The sequence below is a fragment of the Hyla sarda genome, chromosome 3 (assembly GCF_029499605.1).
Source record: "Hyla sarda isolate aHylSar1 chromosome 3, aHylSar1.hap1, whole genome shotgun sequence".
NCBI classification, from domain to species: Eukaryota; Metazoa; Chordata; class Amphibia; order Anura; family Hylidae; genus Hyla; species Hyla sarda.
In genome coordinates, this window is record NC_079191.1 from 353,145,495 (window position 1) to 353,166,055 (window position 20,561).

Here is a 20,561-nt window from a genome sequence, read left to right on the forward strand (position 1 = left end):
CAAGGACAGTGACAATGAATGTAGTAAATGTAATGGTATAATAATTTATTGGCTTAGACCGTGCTTCAAATATCTAATGAATAAAATGTATTAGAATATATATGAATTCCCCTCACAGGGCCCTTGTGGGAGGAATAATTGCATCAATATACCCTACAATAATAAAAATAAATATATAACCAAAATGCAATAACAATGACTGCCAAATGATCCGGCAATGTGACTAATAATCCGGCAATGTTGGTCGACAGTCATTGATGGAATATAAATCACTTCAGTACCGAACTGTCAACCAACATTGCCGGATTATTAGTCACATTGCCGGATCATTTGGCAGCCATTGTTATTGCATTTTGGTTATATATTTATTTTTATTATTGTAGGGTATATTGATGCAATTATTCCTCCCACAAGGGCCCTGTGAGGGGAATTTATATATATTCTAATACATTTTATTCATTAGATATTTGAAGCACGGTCTCAGCCAATAAATTATTATAACATTACATTTACTACATTCATTGTCACTGTCCTTGGGGTGTGGGCATCTACCTTTTTTTCTTTAGATTTATTCCAAATTATTACACCTTGGATATAGGTGTATTGTCGAATCCACCTCGTCCAGTATATAATTGTGAGCTGCACCATTCTTTTTTTTCTATAATTTACAAATCTGTTTAACTTTCTGGCACCAGTTGATTTGAAAAAAAAATGATATATGTTTCCCAGTGGAGTACCCCTTTAAAGTAGAACTAAAGGATTTTTTTAAATTTATTTATATTACATCCCTCAATAGTTATTAGGCTATGTTAAACAGCAGCACCGTTAAAGGGGTACTCCCATGGAAAACTTTTTCTTTTAAATCAACTGGTGCCAGAAAGTTAAACAGATTTGTAAATTACTTCTATTAAAAAAGCTTAATCCTTCCAGTACTTATTAGCTGCTGAATACTACAGAGGAAATTATTTTCTTTTTGGAACACAGAGCTCTCTGCTGACGTCATGACCACAGTGCTCTCTGCTGACATCTCTGTCCATTTTAAGAACTGTCCAGAGTAGGAGAAAATCCCCATAGCAAACATATGCTGCTCTGGACAGTTCCTAAAATGGAATGGACAGAGATGTCAGCAGAGAGCACTGTGTTCCAAAAAGATAAGAATTTCCTCTATAGTATTCAGCAGCTAAGTAGTACTGGAAGGATTAAGATTTTTTTAATAAAAGTAATTTACAAATCTTTCTGGCACCAGTTGATTAAAAAATAAAAATAAAAAGTTTTCCACAGGAGTACCCCTTTAATCCTCTTACTAGAGCAGTGTTTCCCAACCAGCCGAAGGCTGTCGGGGCATGTTGGGAGTTGTAGTTTGCAACAGCTGGAGGCCCTCTGGTTAGGAAACACTGTACTAGAGCCTCTCTTTTCAAGGTCAGAGGACCGTCACACCAGCTTTCACCAAGTATCATACGTTCGACATGCCGCATTTAACCGCCTCTTCCGCGTGGACCAGAAGTTACTATTAATTTCTATAGGATGCTCAATGTTCAGCTCATAGAATTGTGACTTTTGGTCCATGCAGCAGAGGTCGTTGATGTCCAACAAGTCTGACGTGATATTATGTAATGTGACAGACAGCCAATAAGCATCTTGTTAGAAAAGAAGGTGAATTTTTGGTATGGTTGTGTACATATCCTGTGCTGCATTACTAGTGTAATGAACTAGTGTAGTGTCCAATCGGAAAGGTATAAAGGATGGATGTCCCCCATCCACAGGAGTATGCATGTTGCTATTTCACACAACTTTATAGGAATTATGTAAGCAGCAGAGTGAACATGCTTGGCTGGTTCCATATCTAAAACCTTTATAGAGCAGCAGCTCACATGATAACATCTAACAATCCAATGTTTACTGCACATAGGTGATAAATGTTGGGAGTAAATCCGTTTACTGACACAAATTTGCCATTAAAATGTTTTATGGTGAATCTACCGGACTTGCCATAAAAGTGTAATCAGTATGTAAAATGTCTGGACCCCATCTAAAACATGTATATGGTTGCTTTGCATTAAAGTCTATTGGAGACACAAAAATGGCCAAGTGTGTTAACTCGGCTGTCTCTATATCAAACATTAACCCCTTAAGGACGGAGGGTTTTTCAGTTTTTGCATTTTCGTTTTTTCCTCATCACCTTCTAAAAATAATAACACTTTCAATTTTGCACCTAAAAATTCATGATGGCTTATTTTTTGCGCCACCAATTCTACTTTGCAGTGACATCAGTCATTTTACCCCAAAATCTATGGCGAAACGGAAAAAAAATAATTGTGCGACAAAACGGAAGAAAAAGACACCATTTTGTAACTTTTGGGGGCTTCCGTTTCTACGCAGTACATTTTTTGTTAAAATGACACCTTATCTTTATTCTGTAGATCCATATGATTAAAATGATATCCTACTTATATAGGTTTGATTTTGTCGTACTTCTGGAAAAAATCATAAGTACATGCAGGAAAATGTATACGTTTAAAATGGTCCTCTTCTGACCCCTATAACTTATTCATTTCTCCATGTACAGTATGGGGGCTAGAGAGGAGCGAACTTACAGTAAATTCGATTCATCATGAACTTCTCGGCTCGGCAGTTGATGACTTTTCCTGCATAAATTAGTTCAGATTTCAGGTGCTCCGATGGGCTGGAAAAGGTGGATACAGTCCTTGGAGACTCTTTCCTAGGACTGCATCCACCTTTTCCAGCCCACCGGAGCACCAGAAAGCTGAACTAATTTATGCAGGATAAGTCATCAACTGCCGAGCCGAGAAGTTCGTGACGAATCGAATTTACTGTAAGTTCGCTCATCTCTAATGGGGGCTCATTTTTTGCACTGTGATCTGAAGTTAATATCTATCATTTTTGTTTTCATCTGACTTTTTGATCGCTTTTTATTCATTTTTTATGGTATAAAAAGTGACCAAAAATAAGCTATTTTGGACTTTGGAATTTTTTTGCGCGTACGCCATTGACCGTGCGGTTTAATGAACAATTTATTTTTATAGTTCAGACATTTACGCACACGGTGATACCACATATGTTTATGTTTATTTACACAGTTTTTTTTTTTATTGGGAAAAGGGGGGTGATTTAAACTATTAGGGAAGGGGTTAAATGATCTTTAACTTTTTTTTTTTGCAACTATAACATGCAGTACATTGATACAATACACTGATCACTGCCATTGCATTCAATGGCAGGGATCAGTGTTATCGGCGGTTGATTGCTAAAGCCTGGATTTCAGGCTTGGAGCAATCAGTCACCGATCGGACGTGCAGGAGGCAGGTAAGGGACCCTTCTGCTGCGTCCTAGCTGATCGGGACATCGCGATTTTACCTGAGCTGCCAGGAAGCTTTTACTTTCACTTTAGATGTGGCGATCAACTTTGAACGCCGCGTCGGACATTAGCCCGATCGTCGATGTTCGGCATTAGCCACAGGTCCTGGTTGCTTATAGCAACCGGGACCCACCGGGTATGATGTGCGCTCACCTGCTGAGCAGGCGTCATACCTCAGGAGACGCTTATGGACGTTCATAAACGTCCATATGTGTTAAGGGGTTAAAAGGGGTACTCCACCGGAAATTATAATTTTTTTTTTTTTTTTTTATAAACTGGTGCCAGAAAGTTAAACAGATTTGTAAATTATTTCTATTAAAAAAATCTTATTCCTTCTAGTACTTAGCTGCTTTATGCTCCAAAGGAAGTTTTCTTTTTGAATTTGCTTTCTGTCTGACCACAGTGCTCTCTGCTGACACCTCTGTCCAGAGCAGGAACTGTCCAGAGCAGGATAGGTTTTCTATGGGGATTTGTTCCTACTCTGGACAGTTCCTGAAATGGACAGAGGTGTCAGCAGAGAGCACTGTGGTCAGACAGAAAGGAAATGTAAAAAGAAAAGATCGTACAGCAGCTGATAAGTACTGGAGGGATTAAGATTTTTTTAATAGAAGTAATTTACAAATCGTTTAACTTTCTGGCACCAGTTGATAAATAAAAAATGTTTTCTAGTGGAGTGCCACTTTAAAAGGGGTTATCCAGGAATAAAGAAAGCGCTCATTTATTCTATAAAACGGCACCACACCTGTCCTCAGGTTGTATGTGGTATTACAACAACCATTCAACAACGGAGCTGCAACAACTCACACAAAACCAGAGGACAGGTGTCGGTGCTGTTTTTGGAAGGAAAAAATAAATATCAGCTGTTTTTCTAATCCAGAATAGCCCCTTTAACAGAGGGTGACCATGTACAACTTTGGGATTAGTGGGGTCCAAGCAGCCATATTCATACAGATAGGACTACAGCAAAATATGAAGATGCAGAAGCCCTTTATAGGGTTACTAGTTAAATTTAAAATAAAATAAAAAATCTTACTTGCTGGAATCCATTTCTGACATTTGTCACAATGAAACGGCATCTCGTCCATCCACGGTGAATCTAAGTCATCACCAATATCACTATTAAGTGAATCGCCACTTTGATCGTGGGACAAGTCAATGGATGCCTGATCTTCAGACTCTACCAGCAGGAGCGTCTCTCCTTCCACTTCCCCCTCCTCCAAGCCCTCAGAGGCGGATGTTCTGGTAGCGTCATCATCCGCAGGCGTGATATGAGCAGAAGTATCCATTGTCTGTGCAGGATCTCAGCTAGATGAAAACTATCAAATACAGGTCCAACTCTTTAGAACATACAATAGCTGCCATAAGTCTGTCCAGACATGTCAACATCTAACCAACAGCAGAGACCACACCAGACAAGTTCACAGGGATGGCACTTTTATTTAGAGGTCCATGAGGTATCTCAAAGCAACAGTTCCCAGAATGATCATCAGCCAAAAGGATGATAGTTTATAGAATACAATGACCAGCCATCATAACCCTGTCACATATACTCAGCGTACAACATCTTAGGAATTCACTGATGTCTTCTCTCGTTCTGACTCCAATTGCTTGGTCAATTCAATCTGCTCTTGTAAAAGACGCAAATTTTCCTCTTTTCTTTTCTGCCTCTCCAGGTCATGGACAACGCCCAAACGCAGCCTCTAAATGAGAGAATTATAATTTAGAAGGAAAAAAAAATCACGTAGATTGAACAAATTCATAAAATGTCTGTCAACAAAAACTGCGAAATTTATGTGTGACAAGTGTTCAATGAAGAGGAAAATTATAACGTTTTGAAGTGCTGCTCTAAAGCCTTGAAAATCCAAATATATTCAGATAGAAAAGGCATATAATTGGTAATTGTATTGTCCCCAACGTATGTCGTGTTTCAGCGCTGCATTGAGGCTTAAAGGACAAGTACCATGGAAGAAAAAACAAAAAAACATATCCCCTATCCGAAGGATAGAGGAAAAGTTTTAGATTGCGGGGGGAGAACGAGTGCTGGGGCCCCCGCGATCTCCTGTGTGGAGCCCAGGCTCTCCTCAGAGCGGCACATCACGACCCTGCCCAAAGTGGGGGCCACCAAGCCCCCTTCATATAGCTCTTTGGGAAAGCTGTTTGGCAATCTTCAGTTCTCCCACAGTGCTATATAGAGGGGGCATGGGGCATGATGCGCTGCTGTGAAGGAGAGCCAGGGCTCTAAACAGGAGCCTATCCTTCGGATAGGGGGATACGTTTTTTCCATTATACTTGTCCTTTAAACAGGTACATTAAACCCGAGGCAACTGACAAGCCACGGTATAGATCCAAGGTGCTCTTCCATTCTTTAGAAGCCCAATATTCGGCGAACCAACATTGTTGGACTACAAAAAAGAATGGGATCCTGCTGCTCAGTGCACACTACTGAAGTCCTGTAACTTATGATGCGGATCCAGATTCTGCCAAAAGAAATAACATGTTCATTCTTTCAGCGGAATCCGCTTCCAAAAGCTCAATAGTCATCGGGATTTTTATCTTGATAACATTCTGTGTGAAATCAGCTCTGATTACGGATCTGCTAAAAATTCAGCAAGGAAATAGGACCCCAAGTTCTTTTTGTTTTGTTTATTGTATGGTGTTCACCATGCAAGATAAATAAAGTGTTACTATTATATTTCAGAAGCAGTGATGCCACTATGATTTTTTTTTTGTCCAAAAATATTAAAGGAGTCCTCCAGTGTTTTAACACTTATCCTGTAGATCGTGTAGGGGGTCTGACCGCTGGGAGCCCCTACGATCTCCTGAACATCACTAAGCTCTGCCCGTGCTCCAAGCCAGGTTGGAACTGAAGATAACCGGGGAGACTACCAGAGATTCCCTGCACGGAACGGGACAAGGTAAGTACTGTTGTCATCAGTGTCACCTGCATTACCTCTCGGTACCTACAGGTTAGTGCAGGTGACACTGGTGACAGATCTCCTTTAAATCAGGATGGAGAAAAACTGCAAACTTCTAGAGTCATCTATGCCATGAGTGTGGGATCCATCTTTTAACTAATACAGGGTGCACTGGGCGGGTGACCTTCCTCTAGGACATCCATATATCATACTAGGGGTATATAGGAAGGCAGGTGACCCTCCTCTAGGACATCCATATATCATACTAGGGGTATATAGGAAGGCGGGTGACCCTCCTCTAGGACACCCATATCTCATACTAGGGGTATATAGGAAGGCGGGTGGGCGGGTGACCCTCCTCTAGGACACCCATATCTCATACTAGGGGTATATAGGAAGGCGGGTGACCCTCCTCTAGGACATCCATATATCATACTAGGGGTATATAGGAAGGCGGGTGACCCTCCTCTAGGACATCCATATATCATACTAGGGGTATATAGGAAGGCGGGTGACCCTCCTCTAGGACATCCATATATCATACTAGGGGTATATAGGAAGGCGGGTGACCCTCCTCTAGGACATCCATATATCATACTAGGGGTATATAGGAAGGCGGGTGACCCTCCTCTAGGACATCCATATATCATACTAGGGGTATATAGGAAGGTGGGTGACCCTCCTCTAGGAGATCCATATATCATACTAGGGGTATATAGGAAGGCGGGTGACCCTCCTCTAGGACATCCATATATCATACTAGGGGTATATAGGAAGGCGGGTGACCCTCCTCTAGGACATCCATATATCATACTAGGGGTATATAGGAAGGCGGGTGACCCTCCTCTAGGACATCCATATATCATACTAGGGGTATATAGGAAGGCGGGTGACCCTCCTCTAGGACATCCATATATCATACTAGGGGTATATAGGAAGGCGGGTGACCCTCCTCTAGGACATCCATATATCATACTAGGGGTATATAGGAAGGCGGGTGACCCTCCTCTAGGACATCCATATATCATACTAGGGGTATATAGGAAGGCATTGCACTGTATAACAGACATGTACTTAGGACAGGGTTCTCTATCCTTTGGATTTTCAGCTGTTGCAGGTTGGGTGAACAGTACACTGGACATTGCTTATCTAGCAGCCAATTAGATTACAGATTTAAAAATGAAAGCAGCAATACGATTGGCCGCTCTGCACTGCACCGCTTTATAACCCTCCCCTCTATAGGACACGGGTCTCCACCGGCCATTGTGCTCTGCCTGACCTTTACTACACCATAAACCTATAGATGAAAAGGACAGGACCCCCTTCCCCACACACCGACCTCTCTATCCAGATTCTGCTTCACGTGTACCCCAACCACAATGCCGACGGACAGGACCACCGAGATACCCAGGACCACCTTGGACCCTGTAGACATGCCTGCTGCTATACCGGATGGGGCGGAGCTACCGTGGAACGCACTGGCCAGGAAGTAAGACGCCGCGCTACTGGACGCGAAGAGGGATAAACTTCCTGTGAGCTGAGACTTCCATGTCTGTTACTGGGAGGCCTGGCATACACTGCACAGCACAGCGCTGTGGCTGCTAGAGGCAAGGAGTGTGACTGTAACTATGTACAGCAGTGTTTCCCAACCAGGGGACCTTCACCTGTTGCAAAACTACAACTCCCAGCATGCCCGGACTGCCGAAGGCTGTCCGGGCATGCTGGGAGTTGTAGTTTTGCAACAGCTGGCGGCACCCTGGTTGGGAAATACTAGTCTGTGTAAAGAGAAAAGGGAGGAAACGTTATATATTAGATTTATCAAAATATAAACCAATTAAATTTATTTTCTAATTTTCAAAAAGGCCTCTAAAAATGAAAGAAGCAATCTGATTGGTTGCTATGGGCAACCGCACCACTTTTCCTCTGCACAAGTTTTGATAAATCTCCCCAAGAGAAGTTCTTCTATTACAACCATTTTATTACAAAACCATATAATTTTATTCTACCAATTACTCTTTTATTTTATTTTTTTCTAAAAAGAGAGCCGTTATTGTATATAGATGTGTCTGGAATAAGGAAAGGATGAGCTGCAATGCCAGACACATCCATTGGAATAATGGTGGCGTTGTTTGTGTCAATTTTTATATGTATATATATTGTAATCTCTAAATTAAAGAGTTCTCATATTACGGTCAGGCTATGTGCACATCCAGTAGTTTGACACTTAGGGCTCATTCACACTATGGGGTCTCTGCCCAGAGATATATCAAATGGATACTCATTGTAGAACGGTGCTAGTAATACTCGGAAATGCGCCGTATCAGTAAACAGCAATACATTTCAGAGCAAATTCCGCCAAAACATGCTCACTCTTTAGTCGGTGTCTGGGGTCCAGTATTTCCGTAGAGTGAATGGTGATGCAGAATACCATTAAGAACAGTGGGAGGCTGCTGCACTGTATTTTCCAATCGGAATTACAGAGAACGGAATTCTGCTCTAAAAATATTTAGTATGAATAGGCCCTTATTTTGAGCATCGAAATACGTCTGTTTCACCGAAAAGTGAGTCTTAAATGTTGTTGTTTTTTTCCTGCATTTTAAATGTTTTTTAGACATTTTTCATCCTTTAATTTTTTTGCAATTTGCAAACCTGCCATTTTGTTAGACATGAAAATGTCCAAAAAAACTGCACCTGTTACATCTTCAACAACTCCCCAAAAACTGCCTGAATGAAATTTTAAAATGTCTTTTTAGTTAACGTTTAGTTCTGTTTTGATTCTATAAGGCTGTGACTCTACACAATTTATATGTAGTGTTTAATTGACCTGGAAAAAAATGCCAAAAAAAAACCCTGGCCCCTCGATTTGCACTTCTAAGATGCAGTTTTGTAGTGTTTTAAATGAGCCGTTTATATCTCAAAAAGGTCTTATAGAAAAAAAAAAAGTGGTTTCACACATTTTAGTGCTGAAGGATCTTCATCCTCCTGCCAGAAGTTTCCATCCTGAAATGATGATTGTAAGGGAGAATAACCCCATATGGCATCATAGTGATCTGCTCTCATTATTATACCTGTTATATCTTTTATGTTTATTTCACTCTCATATACCTAAAACATTTAGCTTCCAAAACCAGTCACAAGCATATGTTGTCTGCCCAAACCATGTGTACAGGTAAGGCCAGGTTCACACGGGGCGAAAAATGTGCGGACATTCCGCACACTTGAATAACCGGAAATTCTGCCGTGTGAGCACAGTCTAAGGCTAAGTTTCCACTTGGTTTTTTTTTCTGGCAGTTTTTGGATATCTGCCACTGCAGTTTTTATGCCAAAGTCAGAAGTGGATCCATAAGGGAGGAGAAGTGTAAGTCCTTCCTTTATATGTCCTATTCCTTTTGAATACATTTCTGGCTTTGGCTGAAAAACTGCAGTGGCAGATATCCAAAAACTGCCAGAAAAAAAAGTGGAAACTTAGCCTAAGGCTAAGTTTCTACTTGTTTTTTTATTTATTTATTTATTTATTTTTTTAAATGCCAATTCTGCCGCATGGCGTTTTTTCGGCCAAAAAACACTGCGGCCAGATGTTAGCTGTAAATCAATGAGAAATCTCTAAATTCTTATTCCACTTGGCGTTTTTCACTTTGGCATTTTTTTTTATCCTTTTGACGTTTTTTTTTCACTCTTTTTTTTTGGCGGTTTTCCAAAATTGCAGAATGTTGAGCCACTGGCGATTTTTTTTTTTTTTCAAAATCGTGGCGTCTATGGGAGTGAAAAAGTCTAAGGGAGTGAAAAAACGCCAAGAAAAACGATATGTGGGTTTTAACTTTGGCATTTTTTGCAGGCGGTTTTTATTCTTTTTTGGACTTTAGCGATCCAAAAAAGTGATGGAGATACCTTTTTTAACAAAATTTTGTAGGGTACCATTAAAAAAAAGAAATTAAAAAGATACAGTAGTGATGGAAAAAAATTTATCTAACAAAATGTATCTTTTTTATAACAACATTTTTATACATTTTTAAAACAGGGATCAATTTATGTGGGCGGGTGGGGACCAAAAAATGTAGCCGACAATAATAAAAATGTAGTGTGTGTGTGTTTTTCACTTTTTTTTTCTCTTTAGGTAGTACTACTACTCCCAGCATGGAACACACTGTTCTATGATGGGAGTAGTAGTACCTGTACTAATTGACAGATCGCCCCTTGCAATCCTCCTGTATAATGTATAGATGCGGCGGCCGCTCTCCTATGGTCCCCTGCACTGCCGTATATATACACCTATTCATATTTCCCGCAGAGAGCTGTGATTGGCCGGATGGTTCCAGCCAATCACAGCTCTCTGTGGGAAATAGGTGTATATATACGTCAGTGCAGGGGACCATAGAAGAGCAGCCACCCGCATCCATACATTATACAGGAGGATCACAGCGGGTGTCAGTAGTGATACCCGCTGTGATCTTTCCTTAACTGCAGGTACTACTAATCCCAACATGGAGCACACTCTGCTCCATGCTGGGAGCTGTAGTACCTGCATTAATAGACAGATCCCAACAGGTGTCAGAAGTTACACTCACTGCAATCTGTCTATTAATGCAGGTACTACAGCTCCAAGCATGGAGCAGAGTGTGATCCATGTTGGGAATAGTAGTATCTGCAGGTAAGAACAGATCACAGCGCGTGTCACTCCTGAGACCTGCTGCGATCGTCCTGTCTATTGCAGAGATGCAGAGCGGCTCTATACAACGCTCGCATCTCTGCTCTGTACTCTGACCGGCCACTCTCATTCATATTTCCCTCAGAGTGGTGATTGGCACCCGGGGCGATATGTCTATTAGTACAGGTACTACTTCTCCCAACATGGAGAGTAGTAGTAGTCCATGCTGGGAGTAGTAGTACTACCTAAAAAATAGAGAAAAAAGTGAAACACACACTTTATTAAAAATGTATTAAAATTTTGTTATAAAATATATAAATTTCGTTAAATAATTTTTTTTCCATCACTACTGTATCCTTTTTTTATTTTTTGGTACCCAACAAATTTTGGGCACCAAAAAAAAACTGCCATGGTGCAATTTCGACACAAATGAAAAAACGACTGAAAAAACGCCAGACGCAGGAAATTGCACTTTCAGGCGTTTTTCCTTGTGTTTTTTCAAACCAAAAAATGCAGGACAAAAGACCAAGTAGAAACTTAGCCTAAGGGTAAGACGGTGTTTTCAAACCAGGGAGCCTCCATCTGTTTCAAAACAACAACTCCCAGCATGCCTAAACAACCAATGGACCTCTAGTCTCTATATATGAAAAATAGGTACAACTTTATTGAAAAATCATGTCACGAGGATGTGAAACGCTATACGTGAGTATGGCTTTTTTTTCTTACAAAAATGTTGCCAATTTTCAGCCTAAGGCTATGTTCACACTGAAGAGTTTCAGAGCCAAATTCTGTGAAAATATTTCCTTCCTTGATTTCAAGGGAATTCTGCTGCCCTGTGCACATAGCGGAATCTCCGGGCAAAAACTTCTCAAATTTGGCGTCCACAGAAACAATGGACATGTTCATTGTTTCTGCGGATTTCTCTCAGAAATGCATTGTCGTCTATAATGATGGCGCATTTTCAAGCAGTCATAGCGCCAGCGGAACATGTAAATCTGTTTTATGGCGGACATGCTGCACATTTTACACAGTGTGAACATAGCCAGAGTCTATGAATTTTTCTAGGTGGAGATCACAAGGGGGGCAGGCACAGACGGTCCCCCTTTCGGCGGTGGAATTCCAGCGGCAGAAAGCTCTGCTGCCAAAATTCTGTAGTGTGCTCCGCTGCCCTGTAATTTTTCAAAGCGTAATTCCACACGAAAATTCCATAGTGTGCATGGGCTGCTATCACACACAACTGTTTTTGGGGGAAAACTGCCACTGCCAGAAGTGTATTCAAAAGGAATAGAGTATATAAAGGAAGGACTTAGGCTATGTTCTCATTTCAGAATTTCTGTGTGGAATCCGCATTGGAATTCCACACAGAGATTCCATAGCAGCAGAGTCTCATTGTATTCAAGGGATTCTTCTGCACTGTGCACACGGCGGAAACATCTGGCAAGGAAAATCCGATACCAGTGTCTATTCATGTCAGACATGTCTGGACATGTCTATTCTTTCTGCGGACTCCTCACAGAAATGCATTGCTGTCTATGGAGTCCTAGTGCCAGCATGTTATGCGGGTGCCCACAGTTTGCAGAATGTCTGCACTTGGATTTTCTGTGTGGACATTCTGGGATGTGAACATAGCCTTATACATCTCCTTCCCAAAAACTGCCATGGTAGTTTTCCAGAAAACTAACGTTGTGGCAGCAGCTTAAATCTCACATTAAATTATATATACATAGGACAAACCGATAAATATATTGGTAACTTTTTCATTAAATGTATTTTCTAAAGTATCATGACCTATAGTTGAGGATACAGCAGGTATAAACACCTTCTTAGAAAGGGTGTGGCTCTTTTTGGTATGTCAGATTTGTCAGTTTACCATATCAAACACTCCTACTGATCAAAGATAAATACATTTTACATTTCTTCAAATATATCAAATTCCAGTATTGTCCATTTGTGAGTCATTCTATCAAGTTCATATCAAAAGCTGTAGTAGTGTAATATGGGCAATCACCTGAGGGTCCCAGGGATCTATAGCCACCTATACCATTATCTTAAAGGGGTACTCCACTGCCCCAGCGTTCGGATTTTTTTGTTCTGAACGCTTGGAACGGGCGTCGGGGGGTTGTGGCAGCGGACGTCTGTCACTCCCTTCATGATGTCACGCCCCTCAATGCAAGTCTATGGGAGGGGGCGTGGCAACCCCTGAACCTTAGTCCAGAACTCTGATAAAAGGGGGCAGGACCAGAAGATATGAAACAAGGTGCCCAGTCCCACCCCACACCGCCAGCACTGAGGGGAGATATCTGGGTTCAGCCTATTCAACAATTCAGGAGTGTGATACCAGCCCATAATTATTTTATACTGGGTTTCTTTATAAGCCGTACATATTGATGCCTTAGAGGCCCTCTCCCAGATAGCCCGCCACTGAGGAAGGGTGATGGTAGTGTGGAGAGCAGCCTCCCAATGACCCATGTATCGGTGAGAGGGAGGGGTCCCCTCAGGGGGGTGGAGAAGCAAGTAAATATCAGAGAGGAGTCTCCTCACCTGAGGCCCACCTCAGCACAGTCTTTCAAATCCAGTAGGCAGAGAAACTACCATAGAGCAGGTCGAGGATGACATATAATGCCGCAACTGTAGGTAGTGAAAGCGCTCAGAGGAGGGGCGGTCCCAACGAGTCACTAATTGGTCAAAGGGCAGAAGAGAGCGGGAGAGAGGGTCTACTACATCTGCCCATCAGAAAAGGCCCCTAGATCCCCATTCCCGCACCATAGTAAAAGACATTCCAGAAGGAAAATCAGGATGATAAAGGAATGAACGCAGGGGGAGGAGGGGGAAAACAGTTAAAATTTCAGAGAACAGTAACCCCAAACGTACTTAGAGAAAGTCATGGGACCCAGCAGAGGGGCGAGAGAGACAGTGAATGCAGGAAGAGACCAGAGGAGAGTGTTAGGGTGTATGGGGGCTAGCCAAAGCTTTTCCAGCTCCATCCAGCGGCTGTATGCATGATAAGAACACCACGCTGCAAGATGGCGCAAGTGGGCAGCAAGTGGGTTTCCCCTAATCATGGCAGCCAAAGGTTCTATGCACAGGGCAAAAACCAGAGGAGACAGTGGATACCCCTGCTGGGTGCCATTGGACAAGGGGAAAGTCCGAGAAGGAGCATGAGGAAGCTTGAGGGAGGCAGTGGGAGAGGAGTAGAGTCCCCACAGCGCAGTCAAAAAACTACCCGTTATTCCAAATTTCTGGAGGGTGGCAAAAAGAAATGGCCACCCCAGTCTATCAAATGCCTTTTTGGCATCGAGGCTAAGGAGCAGTGCCTGCTCTGATCTCCGATTGACCAAGTCCACAAGATCTATTACCCTCCTGGTGTTGTCACCGCCTTGACGGCAGGGAATGAGCCCAACCTGATCCTTATGGATAAAGGAAGGGAGAAAGGCACAGAGTCTGACCGCCAACTTCTTAGAAAACAGTTTTAAGTCCGAGTTAAGAAGGGCAATAGGTCGGTAACTAGAGCAATCTTGCGGATCTTTGCCAGGCTTAGGTATCAAGGTAATCAAGGAGTGTAAAAAGGACTGCGGGATTGCCTGCCCCCCCCCCCCAATGAAAGAATTGAAAAGGGGAACAAGGTTTGGTACAAGGACAGAGGAAAAGGTCTTGTGGTATAAATACGTGTAGCCGTCAGAGCCAGGGGAATGACCAGCAGGCAGGGATTTGAGGACCTCCGAGAGTTCCTCCTCTGTGATAGGCGCATTGAGAACCTCCGATCAGCTCCCGACAGAGTTCGCAGGCCACATCTGGAAAGATAAGCGTCAAGCACTGCCGCTCATTCAACCAGATTGGACGGAAGCTGAGAAGGGAGCGAGTAAAGCCTAGTATAATAGTCAACAAAGAGACGGAAGATGTCAGCAGGGTGGTAACGAAAAGTACCAGAGGAGTCCTTCAAAGCAGCGGGGGACTGAGCAACCGCGCGGTTACGCAGGCGTCTGGCCAACATAGTATTGGCCTTATTGCCCTTTTCATAAAAACATTGCTTAGCAAACAACAATTGCCACTCAACCTTGTGCAAGGCCAGATCGCCCACTGTGCCCAAGCGGCCACCAGGCGCCGTAGTAAGGGAAGAGAAGGGGTAGAGAGCAAGAGTGCTTCAAGGCGAGAAATTTCCGCGTGGAGTTCCCGAGAGCGAGTCAGAGTGTACTACAGATTTGTGAGCCTCCCAGAGGACCGCTTGAGATGTGACTGCTACCTCATTAGTGGCAAAGTACTCAGTCAGACACTTCTGTATCGACTCCCGGGAAGGCAGTGATTTAAGGAGAGAATCATTCAATCGCCAATGGCGAGTCCGAAGAGAAGAGGGGGAGGAAGAAAAGGAGAGGAGAATGGGGCAGTGATCAGACCAGTAGATGGGTTCAATAGAGGAGGCAGAGAGCATACGGACCATAGGGAGGTTACCAAAGAAATAGTCTATGCGTGTATGCATCTTATGAAGGTGAGAGTAAAAGCTAAAGCAGTGCTCCATTGGGTGATTGATCCGCCATAGATCATATAATGAGGAGGCACGTATGACCCGTTGGAAAATGGATGCCAAGCACAATTGGGCAGGGATAGGGGAAGTAGCTGAGAGAGAATGGTGTTGAAGTGAGAAGTGTTGGGGGCATAGATATTACAGAGTAAAAGCGGGATCTCACTCAGCACCCCCTCTATTACCACATAAGGCCCCTGAGGGTCCAGCAATGAGGAAGAGACTTGTAAGGGGCAGGACCTAGAAACTAAGATAGCCACCCCTGCCGTTTTCCTGTCAGAGACAGCAGAGTACGCTTGCGGAAAGAGATGTGTAAGGAATTGAAAGGAACCAGAATGGTCAAAGTGTGTCTCCTGAAGGAAAACTCAGCTCGCAGGACAACCAGCTCCCTTTGTAACAAACGCCTCTTAGAGGGGGAGTTCAATCCTTTAACGTTCAAGGAGACAGACTTAACCATGGTGGGTAGTAAGGGAACAAGAAAACCTATGAGGAAACATACTCACAGAATAGTCCAGGGGGGTCCCGATGAAGCAGGAAATCTGCAGCCACGGAGCCCGGGTCTTGGAGAGGAGAGGCAAGGAAAAGCAACCTAGAACTAGAAAAGAAAAAGAAGCGAGAGGGAACAAGGGGGAATAAGAGGACGGACAGACAGACAACAGGCAGACAAGACAACAGAAAACAAACAAAAAACAATACCAAACAAATGAGAGAACCGTTTACCAAGGAGCCGATGCGGATTGCTGCGGCCTTGAGTGGGGAGATGGAAGGACACTAACAAAGAACAACCCCCAAAAAGGAAGGTATCCAACTCCGAGGCCACAGCAAAAGACTACAGGTGATACAAGAAGAAGGAAACCATTGGTGACCAAAAATGCAACATCAGATTAATAAGAAAAATATGCAAAAACAAAATGTGAACAGCAAGGGGAGGCAGTCCCACATAAAGTAGAACACCTCCAATCGAAGAACATCTGGGAGACGGTGGGGAGGCCCAGTCACCACCTCAAGGGGGAGCCAGAGGAGGTGCCCCGGGACAGGAGAGGACGATTTCCTCTGGGAGCCAGACCGGTGGGTCCGGACAGGCTGCCAGATGGGTGGTAGAGGAGGAAGTGGTGGGGACAAGTTCCAATCTACCAGCTGCGGCACAGGCAGCTCCACGGCAGAGCAGAAGGGTAGGAGGTCAGATTAGGAATGTAGAACAGAGGAGCGTCCATCTCTTCGGGCATGCAGGGCAAACGGAAAGTTCCGACGGTAGGGTACATTGTGGGAATGGAGGACCCCCAGAAGGGGTTGAAGCATCCGTATTTTCCTGATAGCCAACCAAGATAAGTCCTGGAAAAGTTGGTTAGGGGCCCCATGAAAATCAAAGTTCCGCAGGGATCTGGCTTTGTCCATGATAGCCTCCTTGACTTGAAAATCATGAACACAGCAGATGACATCCCGCGGGGTCCTGACGTTAGATTTGGGGCGGAGTGCCCTGTGCGCTCTGTCCAGCTTATTCTTGTGAGAGGCAGGTTCCCCAAGGATAATGTTGAAGATGACTTCCAAAGTGAGAAAGAGATCCTCATCACGGGTAGCCTCCGGCAATCCTCGCACCCTGATCCTTGATATTGTTGTGCCTACCCCTATTGTTTAAGTCCTCAACATGAGCATGGAGATCACAGAGAAAGTCATTTTGAGAGGCAATCGTAGATTGGAGCTGGGCAACATATGGTAGCATCGTGTGCCCCTTCCAGACCTTCCACACGGTCAGAAACATGTTGGAGATCCTGGCGCATGGAAGCTATTTCAGCCCGACAAGTATCCTTAACCTCAGCTATAAGGGCCCGGAATTTGGGAAAGCAATAGGCTCAGGTCTGGCATAGCTGAGGAAGAAAGGGAAAGGCCGGAGCAAGGAACATCAGAATCCAAAAGGGTATCCCAGGTTGGTCAGGCCTCAGCCGGTGGAGCAGGTCTAGGCTGGGCATGAGGTGTCCCCTGAGGAGGCAGGTGAGGGACCCCTGAGGACATCATGGCGCTCTGCCGTAGCCTCTGTGGTTTAGGAGAACAGGTGTAAGACTAGCAGGCAGCCAGGGGATTCAGCTGAGCAGGGCGAGGGGACCCAATTGAGGTTCATGCAGATCTAGCCCAGGGAGGCTGTATGGTTGAGCAAAGCCCTGAACCTCCGTCCGTAGAACCAGAGGAGGGGGAGGCTGAGCAGAGGGGGATCAGCTGCCGGCAGCAGGGAGCGTGCTGGGGGGGAGGCAAACCCCTCACCAGAGAGGCCCAAGATGGCGTCTCCAGGCCTTGAGGAGAGGGGGGCCTCAGTGTGAAGGGGTAGCTGTGTAAGGTTGCAGGGGTCCACAGAGGGCGCCAAGGGGCTGAAGGAGTCACTCACCGCTGGGTCCCGGAATGGAGAGGTAGGAGGAGGAAGCTCCACCTGGGAAGAAGCAGCTGGTGGAGGCCCCAGGGGCTGCGCCGCGGCTTGCGGCAGGGCCGGCCGGGCCGGATCCCCAGGGACAGCAGAGGTATTGGAGGCAGGTAGCAGCAGAGGTGAGGGGGTCCCCAGCATCTCCACTGGCAGTAGGGAGGAGGCAGGAGGAGCGTTGTGTAGCAGCAACACCCAGCCGCTGGAGCATGAGTGCATGCCCTGCAAAGGGCCCTTCAATGGCGTAGGAAGAGGAAGAAGCCGGAGGTGGCTGTATGTAGTGAAGGATGCCTCCGGGAGCTGCGGGGATCAACCGGGTAGGTGCCTGGGAAGCTTTGGCCCACCGGGAGGTCCTCCCCATGAAGGAGCAGGGTCACCAAGCGGGTGTGCAGCAGGTTATGTGGCCACTGGAGCGGGAGCCTCTTCAATGTGCGGCCATTCTTGTGCGCGCCAAGCCACGCCCCCTCAGGTTGATCGTTCTTACTGGAGTTCTTACATCATAACAATTTTGCATTCCCCAGATATATCACATCAGCCCAACAAAGTTTCCTTGCACACATCAGACCATGCCACATTAAGATACCATCTGGCTAAAGTATGCAGATGACATAACACTAACTAGTATTACTGTTTGTTCAGGCAGGACAAAACCTCTTATCGCTTTGAAACTTTTTGTTTTGCTAAGTTGTCTTAGGACAATAATTTTGTTCTAAATGTGGAAAAAACTTAGGGGGTAATTTATTGCGGTTGTATTCAAGTTTGTGGCATACAAATAACTTTTTTTTGCAAGCCACGGTTAATGCAAAACTTTGCCACATTTGATGCAACCTACATTAATTTTCCAGAAAGTAAACATGGCTCAGTGAGGGGTGGCACAGCCTCCCACTGCCTGTTGGATTTAACATATCATACACCAGAAAGGTATGCCAAAGTCTTTTGCACAGTGTGATAGAAAACTTGTGCCTTTTAATACATCTGGCGCAGCTTACGCCACCAGACTAAACACTGGTGACTGAAATGCCAGTCTTAATAAATTCCACCCCTTGGTTATGTCTAAACATAAATTTTTGGATTGTAGTTAAACCTGTGTAATAGCCATGACGAACCTCTTATCCCCTATGCAAGGGATAGGGGATAAGATGTCTAATCGCAAGGGTCCTGCCGCTGGGGACCCCCGCTCCCTGCTGCACCCGGCGTTCGTTTAGAGCGTTGTGTGCAGCGCCAGAGGCTCATGCCCGCTTGGGATGTCACAGCCACACCCCCTCAATGTAAGTCTATAGGAGGGGGTGTGATGGCCATCACGCCCCCTCTCATAGACTTGCATTGAGGGGGCGTGGTCATGAGATCATGAGCCTCCACCCCGCATCGCCAGTCATCCAGCACGGAGTGAAGTTCAGACATGGTGCCCCAGACAACTTATCGCGATCAGACAACTTATTCCCTATCCTTAGGATAGGGGATAAAATGTCTAGGGGCGGAGTACCAATTTAAAGCCTAATAAAAGTGGTAGTGAAGCGTCTATGCCTGCTACTTTGGTAGTTTTGTCTAGACATATTCTAGGGAAGCATCTGGTGTGGAGGTGGGCCACATTACCTATTCTATGGAGCTATTGATATTATTACTATCTTGGTAGTTACGCTCTTGGTCCAGACATATACTATAGAGGTTTGTAAGTCAACCCTTGGTTATGTGGGGATGGAGATAAACCCCACAGCATATGATATTTCTATTTTCTTGGTCGCTCTTGGCCAGTATTATGCCCTGGCTACCAGTTATTTTCAGATTAACATTCTAGCGTGACAACCTTGTGTTAAAACATATCCCGTTACTGCTCAACATACAGAGCAATGAACAGTTTCACAAGAAACATATAACGGACAGATGGCTAGGTACAATCTCTAGAGGAAGAAATAAGCAAACAGATAGCAGGGTTCAATGTCCGTCAACAGATAAATAAAGGATTGATATTGATTGGGTTAATTGCCTCGCAACTCGCAGAAATGACTAGGTCATTGAACTGATGTCTGTATTAACACACCTAATATTACTTCCATATCCCTGTCCTTCCATGTCATTAGAACTAAAGTGGCCCTTTACTGTGACTTGCAAGGCAACAATTAAAAGTGAGGCTCCATCTTTCAGTAACATTGGCTGTACAATGACAAATATAAAATATAGCTGCATTACTTTTTATTTATGTAAAGGCTGTATTCACACACAGTATTGTGCTCTGTATTTTGGTTAGTATTTTCAGCCAAAACCAGAGGTGGGTCTAAAACACAGAAAAAGTGCAAATGTTTTATTGTAGTTTTCTCTGTATCGGTTTCACTCCTGGTTTGGGCTACAAATACTGAACATAATACCATAAATCCAGCCTAAGGCAATGTTCGCTCATTTATTTCTGTGCAGAATGTTTGCCTGGAAAATAGGGGTGGACATTTTGCACGTTGTAAAGATCTGGCAGCTGCGGAATTCGCAGAAAAAATAACAATCTTTCTGTGGATGCCGGAATCGGGATTTCCGCAGCAGAAACATCTGCCGTGCAAATTCCACTGTGTGCCCAGTGCATCAGAATCCCATTAAAATCACACCCTATGGTCTGGGAGAGGTACAGCTGCAGGGGCTTCATTAGGGTAAAGAACAATGCCTGCTGCGTACACAGGATGTTAGATCCCAGGAAATCTTTTTGCCAAATTTTGGAG

General features: G+C 44.2%; 2 protein-coding genes across 3 annotated transcripts in view; both read right to left on the bottom strand.

The window, feature by feature from the left end:
• KAT14 (lysine acetyltransferase 14) overlaps positions 1–4,669 on the bottom strand; it is a 35,045-nt gene extending 30,376 nt beyond the window's left edge. For both annotated transcript variants that reach the window (XM_056567600.1, XM_056567599.1), the window contains exon 1: positions 4,410–4,669. In XM_056567600.1, the coding sequence (XP_056423575.1) occupies positions 4,410–4,662 (253 nt within the window). In that variant the 5' untranslated portion in view covers positions 4,663–4,669. The remainder of the gene's footprint in view (positions 1–4,409) is intronic.
• A 261-nt stretch (positions 4,670–4,930) lies between these two features.
• LOC130362698 (protein PET117 homolog, mitochondrial) lies at positions 4,931–7,796 on the bottom strand. Its single transcript, XM_056567602.1, has 2 exons — positions 7,631–7,796; positions 4,931–5,076 (listed from the first exon to the last, which is right to left on the bottom strand). Exons 1-2 carry the CDS (start codon positions 7,724–7,726, stop codon positions 4,942–4,944), a joined length of 231 nt encoding a protein of 76 aa, XP_056423577.1. The 5' UTR covers positions 7,727–7,796; the 3' UTR covers positions 4,931–4,941.
• Between the last annotated feature and the right edge of the window lie 12,765 nt (positions 7,797–20,561).